Genomic DNA, 19,676 nt, shown 5'->3' on the forward strand with positions numbered 1-19,676 from the left:
CGCGGGTCCTGGAGTTCTTGGGTTTCACGGGGCGGGGAGGGCGCGGCCGGCCGGGGGCGGGGCCCCACCTTCACCATAAAGGGAGGCCGGGCCGGGCCCCGGGGAGCTGGCCTCTCCCGCCTGCCGCCGCGCACCCCTCGGGCTCACCCGGTGCCGTGGGTGGGGGCGTCAGTGGAGTCCGTCCCGCATCTGCGTCCCAGCAGGTAAGGCCCCGGGTGAGGAGGCGGCACCCGGGGGGGACTCGCTCCCCGGGGACGGAAGGGGCCCCGCAGACACCCCCAGCTCCGCGGAGAAGCGGGTTCGCGGGAAGCGGGTGGAGGCACAGGGGAGGCGGCGTTTACCGGGGTTCCCACCCGGCTTCGACCCCACTGTGTGATCCTGGAGAAGTCCTGCCCCTCTGGGCCTCGGTTTCCCCATCCGGGCTTCATGAGCCAGGACAGTCGGGGCCTCATCCCCGCGGTGCCCCCAGCACCCTGGGTGACCCAGTCTCTGCCCTTTCGGGGCCTCAGTTTCCCCGCATGAGCGGTGGGCTGGTGAGTACGGTGGCGTGCGTGAGATGGGGCTCACGTTCGGATCCCAGCCCCACCCCTGACACTCAGCCCTCAGGCAGGACCGGGAGCTTCCCGTGCCTCAGTTTCCACACCTGCATAACGGGGACAAAGGGAGCCATGGGGGTGACGGGAGAAGATGGCGGGGCTGTGCGCCCCGGGTTTTCACAGACCCACGCACGGCACGCGCTCAGCTGTAACTCTGGGCTGGGCCCTTTGTCCGGATCCGTCCGTGAGTCCCCTCCTCTCGGCAGCCCTGCCGGGTCCGGGCTGGGGGCCCGTTTGATGGAAGAAGAGACTGAGGTTCAGAGGGGCCCCATGTTCAGCCAAGGGGCAGGTCAGGACAGAGCCGCAGCCGTGGGATGGAGGCCCCATCCGCCGTGTCCCCTCCCCGTGGACTGACTGCCGGGCCCTGCGGCCCTGGGTGGGTCCCTGCTCCTCAACCGAGAATCTGCCCATTTCGAGCCTCGGGGGGGCCGTGTCCATCCCGCCAGTGTTTTCTGGTGCTTTCCGTGTCCTCGTTCGGTCCTTTATGTCCCTGAAGTGGCCTGGGGACTTCCAGCCGTGCGGTGGCTCCACTTCCCAGAGGAGGAAACTGGGGTTCAGAGGTCAAATGGGATTCGAACCCAGGCCCGGCTGAACCCCCAGAGGCGGGCGAGCCAGGCTTGTCCCAGAAAGGGGCTCCCTGGGGGGGGCGGCCCCAGAGGGTGGGCTGAGCCGGGTGGCACGGTGGGGGGTTGGGACACAGACATCCCACTGAGAAACAGATGGCGGGCTTGTGGCCTGCTGTGTGCCCCTGGGTGGGCGGTGTCCCTCTCTGAGCGGTGCCAAGAGGTGGCAGGAGAGCCAGACCGGGCCGCTGCAGGGAGGTTTCGGGGTGAGTTCCGGCTGCTCCACAGCGCCCGCCCCGCCCTGCCCGGTGTCGTCTTTCTCTCTCCTCCCCTGGACTTTGTTTCCCGAGGCCGGGAGGGGCCCAGGAGGAGGAGGAGGGGGCGCACCTGCTCCCGGGGCGGGCCGTCCCCTGGCAACCGCGGGCAGGGCGGCGCCGGGAGGCCTGGGTGCCCGTCTGCAGAGCGGAGCCGAGTCAGGAGGCTGCTGGGCCCGGGAGCCGCGGGTGAGGCTGCGGGGGTCCCGCGGGGGGGTCTGTCTCTGGCTCGGGGTCCGTGTGCCGCCGGTTGGCACGGGCTGCTCAGCGATGGGGCCCCGTCCTCTGCCCCCACCCCCGGGCCCAGCGGGTGGGGCCTCCCCTTGCTGTGCGCCCCAGGCTGGCTCTGAGGCCTTGGGGTCTGCATCCCCCCCGCCCGCCCCTGAGGCCCGGGGGCCTCGGTCTCCCCTCTGGCCCTCCTCACAGGCCCCCCCACGGGTTCCGGGAATTCCTGAGGCTTCTGGGAGATGCTGCTCAGCACCAACCAGAGGCTTGCGGGGCTGGGGTGGGGGGGGCGCGTCTCGGACAGCACACAACAGCCCCACGGGGTCCCGGGCCCGGTCGGGGCACACAGCACGGGGTCGGGGTGTCGGCCCAGAGGCTCATGGGTGTCCAGCCTCTGAGGGCGGCCCGGATCCCGTGGGGCCGGAGACTCAGCCGCGTCCAGCTGTGTCGAGGGGTCAGGGGACCGTGGCCCGAGTGACTGAAGGGGAACCCCGGAGCCCCTCCCGGTGGTGACCGGCCCAGCCTGAGCCCGGGGCCCCTCAGCAGCCCTTTGCCCCGAGGGCAGGAGGCCACCCGCAGGTGACAGGGGAGCAGGTGTGTGGCACCTGGAGCCATAAACCCAGTTCAGTTTGGCGTCTGCACAACACAGGGTGGGGTGGGGAGGAAGCATCCCGGGGGTCTTCCTGGAGGAGGAGGAAGGCTCAGGCTTGGGGACAAGTTGCTCTGTCACTGGCTGTGTGACCTCGGGTGAGTGACCTCCCCTGTCAGGGCCTCGCTTTCCTCCGCTGTCACCTGAGGACAGGAATGGTCCTCCGGTCACAGGCTCTTAGGAGCAAATGGGATGCTGGTGCTTGGTGCTCGGTGCTCGGTGCTCGGGGAGCCGCCCACAGGCGCGAGGCTCTGGGGTTGTCACGAGGACCCACTTGCTCAGCACCTCCGAGGTCTCAAAAAGGACGAGTCTCCTCCCTGGGGTTTCTCCGCGATGGGGACCCCGCTCAGGCCCCATGGGGGGCAGCAGCATCCCGCGTTACAGAGTGGGAGACTGAGGCTTTGCGAGAGGGGGTGCCTGCCTCAGGGTCACCCTGAGACCAGCGGTGGATCCGGGGTTGAAGGAATAATAGCAACGACCGCTGTGAAAGCATTTATCTAGCGCCTGTTGTATACCAGGCACAGGGGATGGATCTGCATGGCAGCCCTTCGGGGTGGAGCCGCGCGCCCTGGACTCTGCTACCATCCAGGTGTGGACGCTCAGGCCAGAGGGCGGAAGGGCCTTGCTCAAGGCCACGGGCAAGTGGGACCCGGGACCCTTGCACCCACAGCCCCGCCCGGCCCCGCCCCACGGCCTCAGTGACTCACCCGCGCCCCGCCCGACACCCTGCGGCAGGTGGATTTTCCTCCCTGGGTTCGTGTCTCCCGAGGCTTGTAAATCCCGCTGGTGAGCAGCCGGTCAGTCACTCTGCAAACACACCTGCGTCAGCCGCCGCCCCCGCCCCGCCGGGAGCCAGGGCGCGGGCGCAGAGGGGGCCGGGGACGCCCAGCTGTGGGTCAGCGCCCGGCCAGCAAGCGGCTCAGCCCAACCCTCACACCCCGAGTGCTCAGGGCCAGGGGTGTCTGCGGATGCCGCGCCATTATTAAGCGCCTGCTGTGTACGAGGATCTGGGCTGCAGCGGGGGGATGCTCACCCGGGCCCCACGGGGAGGGTCCCAAGCTGACAGCTTCTCGTGGGAGGAGACGGGCCCACCCCCAGCGACCCTCAGGGAGAGTCCGCGGGGGCCGCGTGGTCCCTGCGCCGCGGCTCAGCCGGGTCGGGTCAGGTCGGGTCGGGTCGGGTCGGGTCTGCTGGGATCCGTGACCCAATCCTGCTTGTTCTGAAAGATTGTTTCCCCGAGTCTGATACGTGGAAACAGCGAGTGAGACATAACGTGTCGGCTGTGACATTGTTGCCACGATGGATGTTGCACTGATGGACGCCACCCCCAGGTCGGGGAGGGGCCGCGATTTCCACGTCGGAGCTGCATTTAGGGTTTTTTTTTTTAGTGGGGAGGATTGGTGCTGTGCTAACATCTGTTGCCGATTTTCCTCTTTTTTTTTTTTATTTTTGCTGAGGAAGACTGGCTCTGAGCTCACATCCGTGCCCATCTTCCTCTACTTTATATGTGGGACGCCGCCTGAGCATAGCAGCTTGCCAAGCGGTGCCATGTCCGCACCCGGGATCCAAACTGGACAACCCCGGGCCGCTGTAGCGGATTGCGCGAACCTACCCACTGCACCGCTGGGCCGGCCGCTGCATTTAGCTTTTATAGCCAAGTGAATATGAAGGCAGCGAATGTGCACAGTTACTGTGATGGGACCAGGGGGCCGAGGCCGAGGGCCATCTGGGGAGTTGAGGATGGCCCCCCTCCTTCCTCGCTGTCAAAAGGAGACGCCTCACACTGGGTTCTGGGAATGCCGGAGGTGTTCAGACGACGGGCTCCGAGGCCGGGGCAATCTGGGGGGCTCCCTGGAGGAGGGGTCCTGTGGGCCGCCGCCGAGGAGGCTGTGGAGGAGCAGAAGGGAGAGTCCTGGGGCAGAGGGAACCGTGCGGGGAGGAGGAGGGCCGGGTGTGCGGTGCGGCACCTGTGGAGTCCGGGGTTTGTGCCGAGGCCGGACGGACGCCTGGAGGGCCGGTGCGGGCGTGAGAGTCGCACCCGGGGACGTCAGGAGCCGCGGAGTGGGACCTTGGAGGAGCCTCCTGGAGCTGCGCTCAGCGGGCACTTGGGAGGGGCCCGTCCCGCCGGGGTCACTGGGTCAGGGTGTCACTTGGTCCCTCGGGACAAGGTCCAAGGCGTTCCCCAGCCCATCTTGGCTTTATGGCACCGAGATGTGGCGGGCGGGGCGGGTGGGGGGAGTTGGCTGGGATGGGACGGGGCGTCCCCCTGGGCGGGTGCAGGGGGAGAGAACCGGGATGTGGCAGCCGGGAAGCTGGAGTCTCTGCCAGTCACTACCCCTCCCTGGGCCTCAGTTTCCCCACTTGACATCCCTCAGCGAGGGGCAGGCCCACTGGGGCCATCTGTAAACGTCGGAGGGAAACAATCACAGAAGGGACCCCAGAACGTGTGTGCCCTGGGAGACAGGCGGACGCACGCACTGGGGGCGCCCAGGGAGGCAGTCCCGGGGTGGCACTGGGTCTGGATGGGAAGCTGAGTGGGGGAGGGAGGAGCAGAAGGAGTGGACAGCAGGGGGCTGACCGCGGCAGAGCCCACCCTGTTTGGAAGATGAAGTGGGCAGAGGTGCCTACAAACGTCAGACACACGTGGGGCGGTTTATTGAATCAGTACAAGAGTGCTCAGGGATTCAGGTGTGGCTGGATCCAGGAGCTCAAACATTTTTAGGATGCTGGGTTGGGGTTGGGGTTGGTATGGACAAGGCTGTGTCCACAAGGGGACACCTATGGCCTCCGGAGGTTCTCAGCATCATCTCAGCATCCTAATAAGCCCAGCGGGGAGAGGGTTCAATTTACCACGTTCATTAAAAAGTCCCAGGATTTTCTGTCATTGGGCAGATTGGGTCATGTGTCCAGCCCTCCACCAATCACAGAGGCCCAGGCATGGAATGCTCTGATTGGTCGGCTGGGTCGATTGTCCATCCCCGAACCCATCACAGGGCCAGGACGGTGCCCTCAGAGGGGCCGGAGATTGGGCTTCGCCCCAAGCCCCCTGACCTGGCGGCTGTCGCTTCCTTCTCCCTCAGTGAGCCCAGCGCATCTCCGCCCGGGAGCCCGAGAGCCCGGAACATGGACCGAGTGACCAGATACCAGATCCTGAACATCCCCCACTCGCGGCGCGTGGCCGGCCCGGCCTTCGACGGCGACCCCAGCTACACGGTCGAGCTGGTGAGCGTGGGGCCCCGCGCCGGCGGCTGGAGCCAGGACGACCCGCAGGCGTGGCCGGCTGACCGCAAGGCCCGGCCGAACCTGGCGCGGCCGGGGGCGCCCTACAGCCCGCGGGCCTTCTCGGTCCAGCGGTCGGCGCGGTCCCTCCACCCGGAGGACGGCGAGGAGGAGGAGACGGAGGTGTACCACCCGGACGTCAGGCGGCCGTGGGACCTGGAGCGGGAGCGCTGGGTGGTCATCCAGGGCCAGGCGGTCAAGACGAGCGACGGGGGGGCCACGCTGGGTGACGCCCCTGACCACGGGGCCCCCGGGAGCCCCGGCCGGTGGCCGCCGTCCACACCCGCGGAGGAGAACGCGGTCGACAGGGAGCAGATCGACTTCCTGGCGGCCAGGCGGCAGTTTCTGGGCCTGGAGCAGGCGCGCGCCGACGCCCCTCGGAGACCCGCGGGCAGGGCGGCCCCCGCGCACGACCCGCCCAGGCTCAGCCCGGCGCCCAAGGCCGAGACCAGGCCGCCGCTGGCCAACGGGCACGCGGCGCCGGCGAAGCCCCCGGGGAAGGAGGTGGTCCTGGAGGAGAGGGGCGTGCGCGGTTGGTCCGCGGGGGCCGCCGTCCCGGCTGCGGTGGAGCCCCGCGAGGCGCCCGGGGAGACGCCCATCGAGCGCGAGATCCGGCTGGCGCAGGAGCGGGAGGCGGCCCTGCGGGAGCAGCGGGGGCTGCGGCGGGCGAGCGGCCGCCAGGAGCTGGTGCAGGTGGTGTCGCGGCCGGTGCTGAGCAAAGTGACCCTGGCCGACGCCCCGAGGCGCGAGCGCGGGCGGCCGTCGCTCTACGTGCAGCGGGACCTGGCGCAGGAGACACAGCGCGAGCAGGACCACCTGCGCGAGGGCCGGCGGGTGGGCCGCGCGTCCACCCCCGACTGGGCCTCCGACGGGTCCCCCCCGCCCGCCGGGCTGCGGAGGGCGCTCAGCTCGGACTCCATCCTCGGCCCGACCCCCGACGCCAGGGCTGCCGACCCGGTTCCCGAGGCGCGCAGGGTGAGCCGCATCCCGCCCAGCGCCTACCAGCCGTACCTGGGCTCCGCGGCGCCCCGGCCCGAGCTCCCCGCCGACGACGCCGAGGCCGCGGGGTCCCCGAGGCATCTCTGGGGAGCCCCCGGGAAACCCCGGGGCGCGAAGCAGGAGCGCTCCAAGGCGGCGCAGGGAGCCCCGCGGGCCGACGGGGGCGTCGTGCGCTGGGAGAGCTTCCGCCTCCGTCCGCTGCGTTTCGGGGTCCCGGAGGAGCCCCCGCAGACCGAGGCCCCCCGGGACTGGGGCTGGGAGGCGCCCGGGGCCCCCGCCACGAGGCTGCACAGGTCCGGGTCGTCGGAGCTGCTGGAGCGCGAGGTGGAGACGGTGCTGCGCCGGGAGCGCGAGTTGGCGGCCGAGAGGCGGAGCGCGCTCTTCCCCGAGGTCTTCTCGCCGTCGCCGGACGCGGACGCGGACGACGACCGCGGCTCCAGGAGCTCGTCGCAGGCGTCCGGTGAGGGGCCGGGGGCGTCGGGAGGGGCCGGGGTGCTGCCCACCGTCCCTGCGCGCTCGTCCGGCTCCTTAAGCCGCGGACCGTGGGTTTGGACACGTCATTAGTGGCGCGTAAAGGTTGACAGAGGTTGTGTCCTCTTGGTCGGTGGCTCCTCTGCGTCCATCCCGAATATCGCCCTGTGTTACTTTTTTTTTTTTTTTTTGAGGAAGATTAGCCCTGAGCTAACATCTGCTGCCAATCCTCCTCTTTTTGCTGAGGAAGACTGGCCCTGAGCTCACATCCGTGCCCATCTTCCTCTACTTTATATGTGGGACGCCTGCCACAGCATGGCTGTGCCAAGCGGTGCCATGTCCGCTCCTGGGATCCGAACCGGCGAACCCTGGGCTGCCACAGTGGAACATGTGCACTTAACCGCTGTGCCACCGGGCCGGCCTCACTTCTTTTTTTTTTTTTTTAAGATTGGCACCTGAGGGAACATCTGTTGCCAATCTTCTTTTTTTTCCTTTTTCTTCTTCTTTTTGCCCCCCCAAAGCCCCCTAGTGTGCAGCTGTGTATTCCAGTTATGGGTCCTTCTGGCTGTGTCCCCCGTGTCACTTTTAATGCTTTTTGCCTCTCGCCCTCGGCCCGCCTGCCCGTCCAGTCTTTCCTGACCGGCTGTGCTGGTCCCCCCGTCGGTTTTCCCATCTCGCTGTCTGCTCTGTCCGTCTGTCCATCCGCCCGTCTCCTGAACTGGTCCAGCCTCTTGGCCCAGAGACTCCGTGTGTCCAGGGCTGGGGTTTGACCGCTGTGCTGCCCTCGAGGGGCCCTGGCACCCGCCCTGAGGCTCCTTCCTCCCCTCCCCCCGACCCTACAGGCCTCACGGGCAGCTACTCGGTGTCCGAGGTGCACTTCCGCCCCGTCCACCTGCAGTCGGGCCTGGCGTGGACGGCGGAGGCCCCGGACGAGGCGGCGCCCGGGCAGAGGAAGAGGAAGGAGCAGTGGGTGAGTCGGGAGCCCCTGGAGGCGGGTCCCCCACCAGGTCGTCGTTGTCATTTAGCGTGTTTGTCGTCATCGCCATTTAAGCTTTTGCGGGACGCGCTCGGGGCTCTGCGCCCGCCAGGCGGGGGAGGGACCCACCCAGGGTCACCAGGCTCCCGGCCGGGACCGCAGCCCAGGCCTGACCCCACCCCCCGTGTTTGTAACCGGGAGGCCAGCTCCTCCCTGGCTGGGGTATTGGGGACGTCACCGACAATCACCCCAATGCTGGCCGCGCACACCCGGTGCTCACAGCCCGGCCCGGTGGTTTGGGACACCGAGTGGAGCCCAGTGACCCGGAGTTCAGGTCCCAGCCCTGCCCCTTGCCGGCTGTGTGATGTTGGACAAGTCCCTGCCCCTCTCTGAGCCTTGATCTCCTCCTCTGTGAAACGAGCTTCAGTCAGAGCAGCCCCCTCTGAGCCTCAGAGCGGACCCGGCCGCATTAGGAATCCACAGACGTCGACCCCTTTGTTAGGGTGACGTTTATATTGAAGAAAAATGTCAAACGAGGGACTGAGGCCTCATGGAGGGGAACAGCATGAGGGAACAGCATGGTGGATGGCTCTGAGGTTGGGGTGACCGAGGGGCATTGGGGGGACGCCTGCGGGCAGGGAAGGCCTCCCCTTCTGCCCCACGTGGTGGCCGAGTGGGCCGTGCTTTGGGTTCCAGGCGGGCTGTGGGGTGGGGCGGAGTGTGAAGGGCCCGGGCTGACGGACGTGTTCCTTTCCCGCAGTACGCAGGCATCAACCCCGCGGACAACATCAACTCGGACGTGAGTGGCTCCCGGGGCCGACGCCCGTCTCCCCCTCCCCCGTCTGTGCCCCCCGACCAGGGGCATCGGGGCCACCAGAAGCCCTTCCTCGGGGTGTGGGGCCCTCCCTGGGTATCTGCTCGATGGATGGTGTCTGCCCGAGGTGGATCTTGCTGTGATCCGCTCGTGATGCCTGCCGCGGGCACAGAGGGTGGAACAGGGTCCGCATGCCGGGAAGGGTTCTGTCAGGTTGGGCCCAAGACGAGGGCATTTTCTTCGAGGGAGGGGTCCATCTGAGAGTGTGCAGGAGGCCAGCGACCTCAGTGGCCCCCTCTGAGCCGCGTCCAGAGTGCCAGGCCCGGGCGTGGGCCCCGCTGTGGAGCTCAGCAGGAGTTAGCTTGCTGGGCACTATCACTAGGAGTAGAGGGTCTGAAACAGAGGAGGGGATGGTGCAGCTTTACCCCGTCCTAGGGCTCCCCTGTGAGCCGGCGGTGGGGGGGGTGTCCGGGGGAGGGTCAGGACCCTGATGTAGGGCGGGGACCCTGACGGGGATCCATGCCCGTTCTCGCAGATCCTGGAAGCCACGAGGGTGACCCGCCACAAGAGCGCCAGGGCGGAACGCTGGGAAGCCGGCATCTACGCGAGCGAGGACGAGGACTGAGCCTGGGGACGGGGGCGCCCACCCCCTGCCCTGCGGTGACCCCGTGGGAACTGCCCCCCGCCACCGACCCCAGCTTAGGAAATAGGTCCCCGGCCAGGCCCACACGGGGGTCACGGGCACCAACCCCGGGGCGGCCGCGCTCTCCGACTCTCGAGGGCTTTCTTTTCCGTTTTTATTTTCCGGGAGAAATCGTTGTGGGTTTTGGGTCCAAAGCTGGGAGGAAACGGGATTTCTGTCGATTCTTTCTGCTCCTGAGACTTTGCCAAATGCCGTCCGGCCCGAGGAGGAGGGGGGCCAGCTCCCCGCCCCCCGGGGTCTCCGGGCCGAGCCCCCACCCGGCGGAGGAAGGGCTCGATTCGGGGTCCTCCTGCTGCGCCCCCCACACTGCCTGTCCCGCGAAATGAAATAAACCCGCGGGGCCGCCCGGCCCCCTCTGTCTGTTCCACTTTCTTGATGACACGGGTGCTGTTTTCTGCCCCGGCCCGGCCGTCGGGTTCACCATTGTTCCCGGCGAGTGGTATGCAGTCGGCGCTCACTCCATGCGTGTCCGTGAGCGAGTGGCCTCTCCAGTGGGCCGGCCCAGTCCTGCTCCCACGGAGCCCGTCCCGCTGCCCAGCCGCTCTCCTCCACCATCGTCCTCGGAGGTTTGTTGAGCGCTTGCTGTGTCCCGGGCGGCCGGTCTCAGTGGGGCCCGAGGGCTGGCAGCTGGACCGCGTGGCCACCAGCCTCACGCCCGGCGACGAGGTCATTCGGGCAGAGGCGTGGGCGCCGCTTGTGTGTGGCCGCTGGGTCCCTGCCCGCCTGTGCCTCAGTTTCCCCGCTACACACAGGGGAGACGGTAGGACCAGCCTCACAGGCGGGCAGAGGAGGTCCGGGCACGGATTCAGGGCCCGAGTCTCCACGAAGCTCCTTCCCGCGGCTGCAGGGAATGGGCCCGGTGGCTCAGTGGGCGGCGCGGCGGGAACAGCGGGGGCCCCGGGGAGGAGCTGGGGACGGGGAGAGGGACTCAGACAGTCTGGGGGGGCGGGGCCCTGCGGAGTGGCCCCTCGGTGGCCAAGGTCACCTCTTCTCTGGGTTCCGGCAATTCCGTCCCGGGACCCCACGCGCCCTCCGGACGGTGGTTTCAGGGCCTCAGACACAAGCCGGTCGTGAGTCTGTGGCTCCCCGGCCGCCTCCCGCCACGTCCTCCCCTGGGGCCGTCCCTGCGTCCCCCCGGCTCCGGGGACGTGCGAGGCTCCCGTGGCTGCTGTGACGAGTGTCCAGAACCAGGTGGCTTCAAGCAGCACACAGAGGAGGACGGGCAGCAGTTAGCGCAGGGCTAATCTTCCTCAAAAACAAAAAATTAAAAAACAAAACAGCAACACACACTTATTGTCTCAGTCCTGGGATCGGGAGTCCAACGGGGTCCCACGGGGCTAAACCCAGGGGCGGGCAGGGCGGGTCCTCCCGGAGGCCCCAGGGGAGGAGCGTGTCCCGCCTCCTCCAGCTTCCAGAGGCGCCGCGTCCTGGGCTCGGGGCCCCTTCCTCCGTCCGCACGGCCAGCAGCGCAGCGTCTCCATCTCGGCCTCTGACCCCCCCGCCTCCCTCTGCTCAGGACCCTGGGCTGACCCTGGGCCCCGGGAATCCAGGGTCACCCCCATCCCAGGGGCCTCGACTTAACCCGTCTGCAGAGTCCCCTCTGCCCCGTGAGGTGACACGTACACAGGTCCCGGGACCAGGACGGGGACGTCTTTGGGGGACGTTATTCCACCCAACACAGAGGGTCTCATCCCCTTTCTCAATTAACCTTCCATGGCCTCTGCTCAGGGCCGCCCAGGACTGTTGCACAGGTCGTGTCCTGCACAAGGCACCTGGCTGAGGTGCAAAGGGCTGGGCTCCCCCACGGCCCGGCTTCTTTGCCAGATGGGCAGCGTCACCAAAGGGTGCGTTCGTGAGTCACCTCGTTTGGGTGACACCCCCACGGTGGGCCCAGCTCTTGGGGTCTCAGTACATTCTCCTCGAGCCCATAACACCCCTCAGGCACGACTTGTAACTGTTCCCCCAAAACATAGCGAGTATGAGGCCTCGACCCCCACAAGCCAGTCCTGTCTCAGACGCCATGATGCCCCCACGCGCCCCACACCCAATGTGGGGTCACCCCGGGCCGGAGCTCAGCCGGCAGAGAGCTCGAGAGAGCAGGCCCGCCCGACCCGGCTCTTCACCCCTGAGTCTCTGTCTCTCCATCTCTGTCGCCCCCACTCCTCTCCGTCCTCGAGTCCCGCTCCTCGTCGGGAACGTCGGGTCCCATCGAGAATCCTCGGACACGGGGAGCGGTTTCCCGGCCTGAGGCTGAGAGACGAGCCTCCGGCCCAGCTGCCCGGCCCGCGCACAGCTCCCCCTCCACCCCCCGCGTGCGGACGAGGACACGAGGCGCAGACCTGGGCCCCATGACACCATGACCCCGACCCCAGGGCGCGCCCCCTCTGACCCCCTCCGGCCGGCGTGGCCCCTCCACATTCCTGGTCCCCCCACTCCCGCCCCGGCCCCACTCGCAGTCGGGGACACTCAGGACCCAGGAAGGAGTGTCCGAGCCCCGGGCTGCACGCTCGGGCAACGTCGTGGGTTCTGGACGCGGCCGTGCCTGCTGGCCTCACCCGACCCTCACGGGGCCTGAGCTGAAGGAACTCCCAGGAGAGCGCGGGGCCACCAGGGTCAGCCCAGGTCGGGGTCCCCGGGCGCAGGCGGGGGAAGCAGACGTTTGCGTTTTCAGCCTAATCGACCTTCACAAAACCAAGAGGCTCCCCAGTAATGGGACACAGACGGACCATGTGACCCAGCGACCCCACATGAAGGCCGTTGGGGAGCCACGATTTGCTGGCTTAAAAAAACTAGAAATGCCCTAAAAATGGGACATCCTCTGAAATCCTTGACTCACCCCAACGGGTGTGGACATCTGGTTTCATGACTCATGGTTGGTCTAACTCTGTCCCTGGGGCCATGAGAAAGCAGAGTGGTGAAATAACTCGCACAGGGTCACAGGGCCGGTCCGTGGGGGGCTGGGGTTAGGATGGACGCTGGACACGGCAGTGGCCAAGGGCCCCTTGACTGCAAGAAAAAAACGGCTGAAGCAAGCTGGCTTTGACAAAACTGGTTCAAGTAACTGAACAGTCCAAGTAGGATCGGCTTCAGGTTCAGCTGGTTCCAGGCCCCAAGCAGGGCATTCAGGTCCCTCTTCACCGCTGAGAGCACCAGGTTCATGTCCAAGCTCTGCCCCTAATCCCTGAGTGACCACGGGCAGGGCCCGCCCCTTCTCCCAGCCTCAGTTTCTTCACATGCAACTTCCTGGTTTGAGGCCGAGAGGATACGCGCACGCTGCCACCAGAGGGCGGCAGGACACCAGCTGTGCGGCACCGGCTTCGCCTCCGCCGGGGGGAACCCGCCGCTGCCTCTTTCGGGCTCCCGTTGTGAGGGGACCGACGTCACCCCAGAGCCCGTGCGGGGTCCAGGCGGCAGCGAACGCAGCCCCGGCCCCTCGAGACCCCGCTGGGCCGGCGGAGGCCACGGGAGGGGCGCGGGGGGTGGACGAGCCGCGTCAGGCAGAGAGAACCGTGCTCTGCCGACCTCTCGTGTCTCTAAACGTCTCTGAATGTGTTTTTCCCGGAACGTGGAAGGAGTTGGGAAAAATTGAAAAAAAGTGGGTGCGTTACAACGCAGAGCGTTATTTGAGATTTTCACGCACATGCTTTGTTTCTGCTGCAGACAGAGTGGACCATTCGCCCCAGTGCCGCCTCTGCGCTGCTTCCCGCCGGGACCCGGGCGTCTCCGGGGTCGGTGGTCAGTGGTCAGTGGTCAGCGCATCCGCAGCTTCAGACGGTTCCGAAGGCGCCGGACAGGCCACGCGGCCGGACCTCGGGGCGGGGGGGAATCGGGGCGGGGGGTCGGGGGGCTTCCGAGGGACCCCGTCTCCGCTCTCCGTCCTCAGCCTTCTGGGTCCCAGCCAGAGGCGCGGGCGCGAGGGCACAGCCTCCGAGCCATTCATTCGTTCATTCATTCGTTCATTCGTTCGTTCATTCATGCCTCCGGGTTCTGGTCGGACAACCGGGGCAGGAGATCAACGCCACTCACGCTCACGGTGCGTCGAGTGAAAATGTGATAGTACTCGGGCCTCGGAAACGGAACTGCCCACCTCGCGGCCCGACGCCCGCAACTGTCCTCCCCCGGCCCCATCCCCCACTCTCCCTCCTCCACCCACACTTCCCACCCCCGACCCCACACCATCCCCCATGCCTTAACCCCCGTCCCCCCATCCCTCCCCCATCCCCGTATCCTCCCCCCTCCCCCGTCCTTCCTCCCATCCCCGCATCCTCCCCATCATCCCTCCCCCGTCCCCGCATCCTGCCCGCATCCTCCCCCCTCCCCCTGTCCTTCCTCCCATCCCTGCATCCTCCCCATCATCCCACCCCCCATACCCGCATCCTGCCCACATCCCTCCTGGACCAGCGCGGTCCCTCCCCCATCCCCGCATCCTGCCCCCCCTCCCCCCGTCCCTCCTCCTCCCCATCCTCCCGCATCCTCCCCATCATCCCACCCCCTATCCCCGCATCCTGCCCGCATCCTCCCCATCATCCCACCCCCGTCCCCGCATCCTCCCCGCATCCTCCCCATCATCCCTCCCCCATCCCCGCATCCTGCTCGCATCCTCCCGGACCCCCGCCGTCCCCTCCCCGTCTCCCGGCGCCGCCTCGGCTGTTCGCCCCGCAGCCGCCAGAGGGCGCGGCGAGCCCGAGTCGCCGTCCCCGCTCCGCCCGCAGCCGCGCGGCCCCCACGTCCCTCCCTCGGGAGCCCGCGCCCCCCGTCCACCGCCTCCTGCGCCCTGGCTTTGCGCTGGCTGTTCCCTCTGCAGGGACGCTCTTCCCACTGCGGTCACCACCCGGGTCTCTATTCAAGCGCCCTTCCCAGCCGCGTCTCCCCCGCCCCCCACCCCCTGCGGCCCCCTCGGCGCGAACCTCTAGCCCGCCTATGGTCCCCGTTGACTCCGGTCCCTCACCGCCCCGCCGCCGCCTCCGTCCTCTCCTCGTCTTCCTCGGGCTCGAGGCGCGGTCCTGCCCCGGGGCCTTTGCACGGCCGCGCCCTCTGCCCACACGCTCTGCGCCAGAGCAGCCGCCGCAGGGCCCGGTCAGCCGCCTGCAGGGCGCGCGGGTTGGCGTCTCAGGCTGGCATCGGGGACGGGACCCTCTCTGGGCTCAGGGTCCCCCACACCCACCTCACTGCTAACACAGGTCACCCCATCTGCTGCCGGCCAGGCCCAGCACACAGCAGGTGCCCAATAAATGTGCTGGATGGAGGGATGGAGCCGGGTCCCCAGGGCGGCTGCCCGTCTGGCCTCCCTCCCGTCTGTTTACAGGGGCCGCGTTTCCAGCCCCACAGCTGGGCCAGGGCGGGGGTCGAGGGACCGTGGAGTCCGGGGTGACCAGCGCTGGCACCCGGGAGTGACCGAGTGGGGCCTGGAGGCTGCTGTGGAGACATGTTCTGTGCACCCAGCACCTCTATCTGCTTCCAGAACATTCCATCCCCCCAAAAAGCAACCCCGTCCCCATCAGCATCACCCCCACCCCCTCCCCAGCCCCTGGCCCCCACGAGCCCGCTCTCTGTCTGTGGATCGGCCTGTTCTGGATGTTTCCCGTCAACGGGGTCACACGCCGTGTGTCCTTCTGTGTCTGCTTCTCTCCCTGAGCGTCGTGTGTGCAGGTCCGTCCACGTGCAGCCGTGTCAGGGCCTCGCTCCTCTTCACAGCTGCGTGATACTCCAGCGTGTGGGGGGACAGGTTCCCTTTGTCCATGCAGCTGTCGGTGGACACTCGGGTTGTGTCCACTCTGGCTGTTGTGACTCGTGCTGCCGTGAACACACATGTGCAGGTCCGTGTGGACGTGGGGGCCTCGCTCTGCCCTCACCCGTGTGTCCCCATCTGGGCCCCGTCCTCAGGCTGCCAGCACCTGGTAAACGAGGTGCCACTCAGCACAAGGATGGAGCGGAGGGCGTGGGGTCCCAGGCTGGGGTCCCGCTGGGCGGCTCGTGGCTCCTCTGAGCCTCAGTTGCCTCATCTGTAAAACGGGGACGACAGGAAAACAGCCCGGAGGCTCCTCAAGAAGCTGCGAGTGGTCGTGAGATCCAGCACTTCCACCCCCAGGTCTGCGCCCCGAGGAGCTGACGGCACGTCCACAGCAGCAGATTCACCGCAGCCAAAGCTGGACGCGGCCCACGTGCCTGCAAATGGGCGAGCGAATGAACAGTGCGGCCCATCCACATGGGGGAATATTACGCAGCCACGAAAAGGAGGGGAGCCCCAATTCATGCCGTAATGTGGGCGAACCTTCAGAAAATGATGGTCGGCAGGAGAATCCAGACACAGAAGGAGAAACGCCGTCTGACTCCAGCCCCATCAGGCCCCCGGACCAGGCGAATCCACCGGGAGAGACGAGGAACCCCAGTTACCTGGGACGGGCGGAGGGGGACGGGGTGGCCGCTAACGGGCTCGGGACTTCCTTCCGAGGTGACAAAATGCCCTGGAATCGGATGGTGGCAACGGTGGCACAAAACTCTGAATATACCAGAAACCACCAATTGATCCGCTTTGAAAGCGTGAATTTGATGACGTGCGGTTTCATCTCAGTGAAAACAAGATGCTTCCGGAACTTTCTCAACACGAGCTCCCCCGTTCTGCCTTCTGATCGGCAATGGCGGGGAGTCCCCGTTGCTCCAGGTCCTGGCCGACACCTGGCGGGGTGGATATTTTTGGTTTCTGCCGTTCTTGGGGTGCACAGGGGCTCCCCACTGGGATTTGAATCTGCCCTTCCCTGTGGGCAGGCGACTCGAGTATGGAGCCCATTTTCATTGCCGTTGGGGGTCTTTCTTCAGAAGCTGCTTGATCAAGCCTGGCCCATTTCCTTAAGCTGTTTTTCTTTGTCATTGATTTGTGAGAGTTCTTTACATATTCTGGACCCACATCCCTGGTCGGGTTACGACCGACCGCGAGCATCTCCTCCCAGGCTGCGCTTTCCTGTTTGACTCTCCCGGTGGTGTATTTGGACAAACCAACTTGTTTAAAATAAAAAGCTAAATGTTTTAATTAGAAATAAATCCGATGGGCAGGGCGGCTCAGGGCCTGAGTCATCGAGGACACAGTCGGCCAACAGCAGCGTCAGCATCTCCACGGGGAGGAGGGCGGAGGCGACAGGACTGGCGTCGCACACAGATAAAGAGACCGAGGTTCCCAGAGGCCCCCTGACTCGTCCTGGGTCACCTGAGGCAGCAGCCCTGCCCCTGACGTGAGTGGAAGCCGGGGATGGATGTTTCCGGAAGACACGGCCCCCGGCCCCACTCAGGGTGTTTCTGGGCAGATCTGCAGATTTGGCACAAAATCCTCAATTTCGACTTACAAAACCTCGTTTCCTGCCAAGTCGAAGGGAAGAGGCCGGGGACGGGGCGGCCGCTGTTTACGTCTGGTCTACGCGGGGCGGCAGCCGCGATGGCTCGTCCGCTCACACGGGGGGCAGTGACATCGTGGGACGTCCACCGCGGGCGGGCAGGGCTGGCCGTTCTGGGCGCTAACTATCCGAGGGCTCGAAATTCTACCCGCGGGGTTTATGCCCCAAAGAAATGAAAATATGTGTCCGACCCAAACCCCGTGCCCGAGCGTCCACAGCAGCACGCGTCACGGCGCCCAAAGGTGGAAAGCGTCCGTCACTCGCGGACGGATAAACAAGATGCGCACCGGGGGGAAACCGAGGCAGGAGGCTGTGCGAGGAAGGAGCGGGGAGGGGAGGGGAAGCCGCGTCAGAACCCGGAGGAGGCCGGGGCGTCAAATCCACGCGAGATGGCGTGTGGCGGTCGGTGATGGCCTGACCCGTGTGACGACAGAGCGGGGAAACTGAGGCTCCGGGAGCTGACGGATCCGCTTGTGGCCAAGGAACGGGGGCTGCAGAGGTGCGTCGGCCACCTGATCCCAGAGCGTCACTCGCCACCCGGCCAGGAGCCAACGACGGGACGCGGGTGCCCCCTGCGTGTGGCATCGACGCCGAGCCGCTCAGACTGCGGGGAACTGAGTCCCGGGGGACCCGGTCGGCCTGGACCCCTCCTGCCTCTCGTCCTCTGACCCCGGGGAGGCCCCGACCCCAAAGGGCAGGGCGTCCTTGCAGCCTCAGTCTGTCCACCTGAGATGGACGGGGAGACCCTGACTCGGCGGCTGCGACGGGGCCAGGAGGGGACGTGAGGAGGGGGAGGCGCCTGGGGAGCCGGGAAACTGAGTCCCCACCTGCTTGCCCCCCGGGGTTCACTGGTTCGGATCCCGGGTGTGGACATGGCACTGCTTGTCAAGCCATGCTGTGGCAGGCGCCCCACATATAAAGTAGAGGAAGATGGGCACGGATGTGAGCTCAGGGCCAGTCTTCCTCAGCAAAAAAAAAAAAAAAAAAAAAAAAGACTATACCAGAAACCATTGAATTGCATAATTAATTTTTTCTGCATAATTTAAAAACATGCCTTTACTAATTTTTGGCACAAGTTAATTTTCACGCACACAGAGGGTGTAAAGACGCGTCTGCTCCGACTCGTTCCCACCGTCCTTCTCTCTGGGAGCAAACACTCTTATTTTTCCACACTTTTCCCCAGCCTTATCGAGCTGTGACTGACAGATAACGCCGTCTGTATTTGAGGCGGAACGTGATGGTCAGCGTGTGTAAACGTTGTGACGTGCCCCCCACAACGAGGCCGGTGCACACGCACCCGAGCCTCACGCGGGCCTGTTTCTCGGGGGGAGAACACAGAAGATCTGCTCCCGGCACGTTTCAAGCACCAGGTACAGGCCTCGAGCCCGTGCCGCAGGCCGCAGAACTGTTTTCTTATAACCGGAAGGTCGTGCCTGCGACCGCGTCTCCCGTCTCCCCGTCCGCAGCCCCGGTGACACCGTTCCCCTCTCTGGCCCCATGAGCTCAAGTTCTTAGATTCCACACGTAAGGCAGACGGGGCGGAATTTGTCTTTCTCTGTCCAACTCATTTCACTGAGCATCACGCCCTGCAGGTCGGTCCATGTTGCGGGAAATGGGAGGGTTTCGGTCTTGTTCATGGCTGCGTAGTATTCCGCTGTGCACACACCCACCACGTCTTTATCCGCTTGAATCCCCCCTCGATGGGCACTTGGGCTGTTTCCACGTCCTGCTGTCGTGAGTAGCGCTGCAGTGGACACGGGGCTCACGTGTCTGTCCGAATCCTGTCTCTCTGGATAAATACCCAGAAGCGGGCCTGCCAGACGGTACGGTATTCCCATCTTTAACGTTTTGAGGAATCTCCCACCCTGTCTCCCACGGCGCCCGCCCCAGTGCACGTTCCCACCAGCCGGGCACAGGCTTCGCCTTCTCCGCGTCCTCGCCGGCCCTGGTGTTCGTCCCCCTCAACGCCTGGGCCCACGGGTGTCTCCATTTCCAGAGGGTCCTGTGGTTGGAATCGCGCACGTCTAACCTCCTCAGACCGGCTCCCTTCGCTTCCTCACGTGCGTTGAAGGCTCCTCCGCGTCTTCCCGTGGCGTTAGGCTCGTTTCTCTTTCTCGCTGAATGACGTTCCGTGGTCTGGACGGACCGCAGTCCGTTTGTCCGTCCTCCACCGCAGCGCATCTCGGCTGCTCCCCGTGTGACCAGCTGTGAGTAAACCGGGGGAACATCCGTGAGCGGGTTCGTGTGTGGACATCACCCTCTTTTCCCTCCTCAGAGCCCGGGCCTCCCGGGGTGGGGGTCTCACTGAATTCTGTGTCCCCCAGACCGTCCGTCTCACCAGGGATCCTGTGAAGGCGGGGACAGCGGCCTCCCGGCTCCCGTTGTGCCCACGTCTGACCCCGACGGCGGCTGGAGGTCGGGGTCGGGCAGATCTCGCTTCGAGAAGCAGCATCTCCGAGCTGAGTGACCTTGGAGACTGACCCTGGGCCTCAGTTTCCCCAGCTGCAGGGAGGCCTGGAGGAGAGGGCCAAAGAGGCTGCCAGTGCGCCTGCAGTCCCAGCACGGGCCTCCCCCCCAGCTCCTCCTCTCCTCCAGGCAGAAAATGCTGGAAAGGAGCCACCGGGCCGGCCGCAGGTGGACTCACAGCCGCCTGGTCCTCTCTCCTCAGGGACAGCGGCCCCGACTCAGGGAAGCGGGGCCCC

General features: G+C 66.3%; 1 protein-coding gene across 2 annotated transcripts; it reads left to right on the forward strand.

Moving 5' to 3' along the window:
- Positions 1-45: 45 nt before the first annotated feature.
- Positions 46-9,965, forward strand: MISP (mitotic spindle positioning). Of its 2 annotated transcripts, none has more exons than XM_070624654.1 (5): positions 46-203; positions 5,428-7,085; positions 7,939-8,066; positions 8,833-8,871; positions 9,422-9,965. In XM_070624654.1, exons 2-5 carry the CDS (start codon positions 5,471-5,473, stop codon positions 9,509-9,511), a joined length of 1,872 nt encoding a protein of 623 aa, XP_070480755.1. In that variant the 5' UTR covers positions 46-203; positions 5,428-5,470; the 3' UTR covers positions 9,512-9,965. The 2 variants fall into 2 exon arrangements, with proteins under 2 accessions (XP_070480755.1, XP_070480754.1); XM_070624653.1 differs by lacking the exon at positions 46-203 and adding an exon at positions 1,529-1,662.
- The last annotated feature ends 9,711 nt before the right edge of the window (positions 9,966-19,676 follow it).

Source organism: Equus przewalskii, chromosome 6 (assembly GCF_037783145.1).
Source record: "Equus przewalskii isolate Varuska chromosome 6, EquPr2, whole genome shotgun sequence".
Lineage (NCBI taxonomy): Eukaryota > Metazoa > Chordata > Mammalia > Perissodactyla > Equidae > Equus > Equus przewalskii.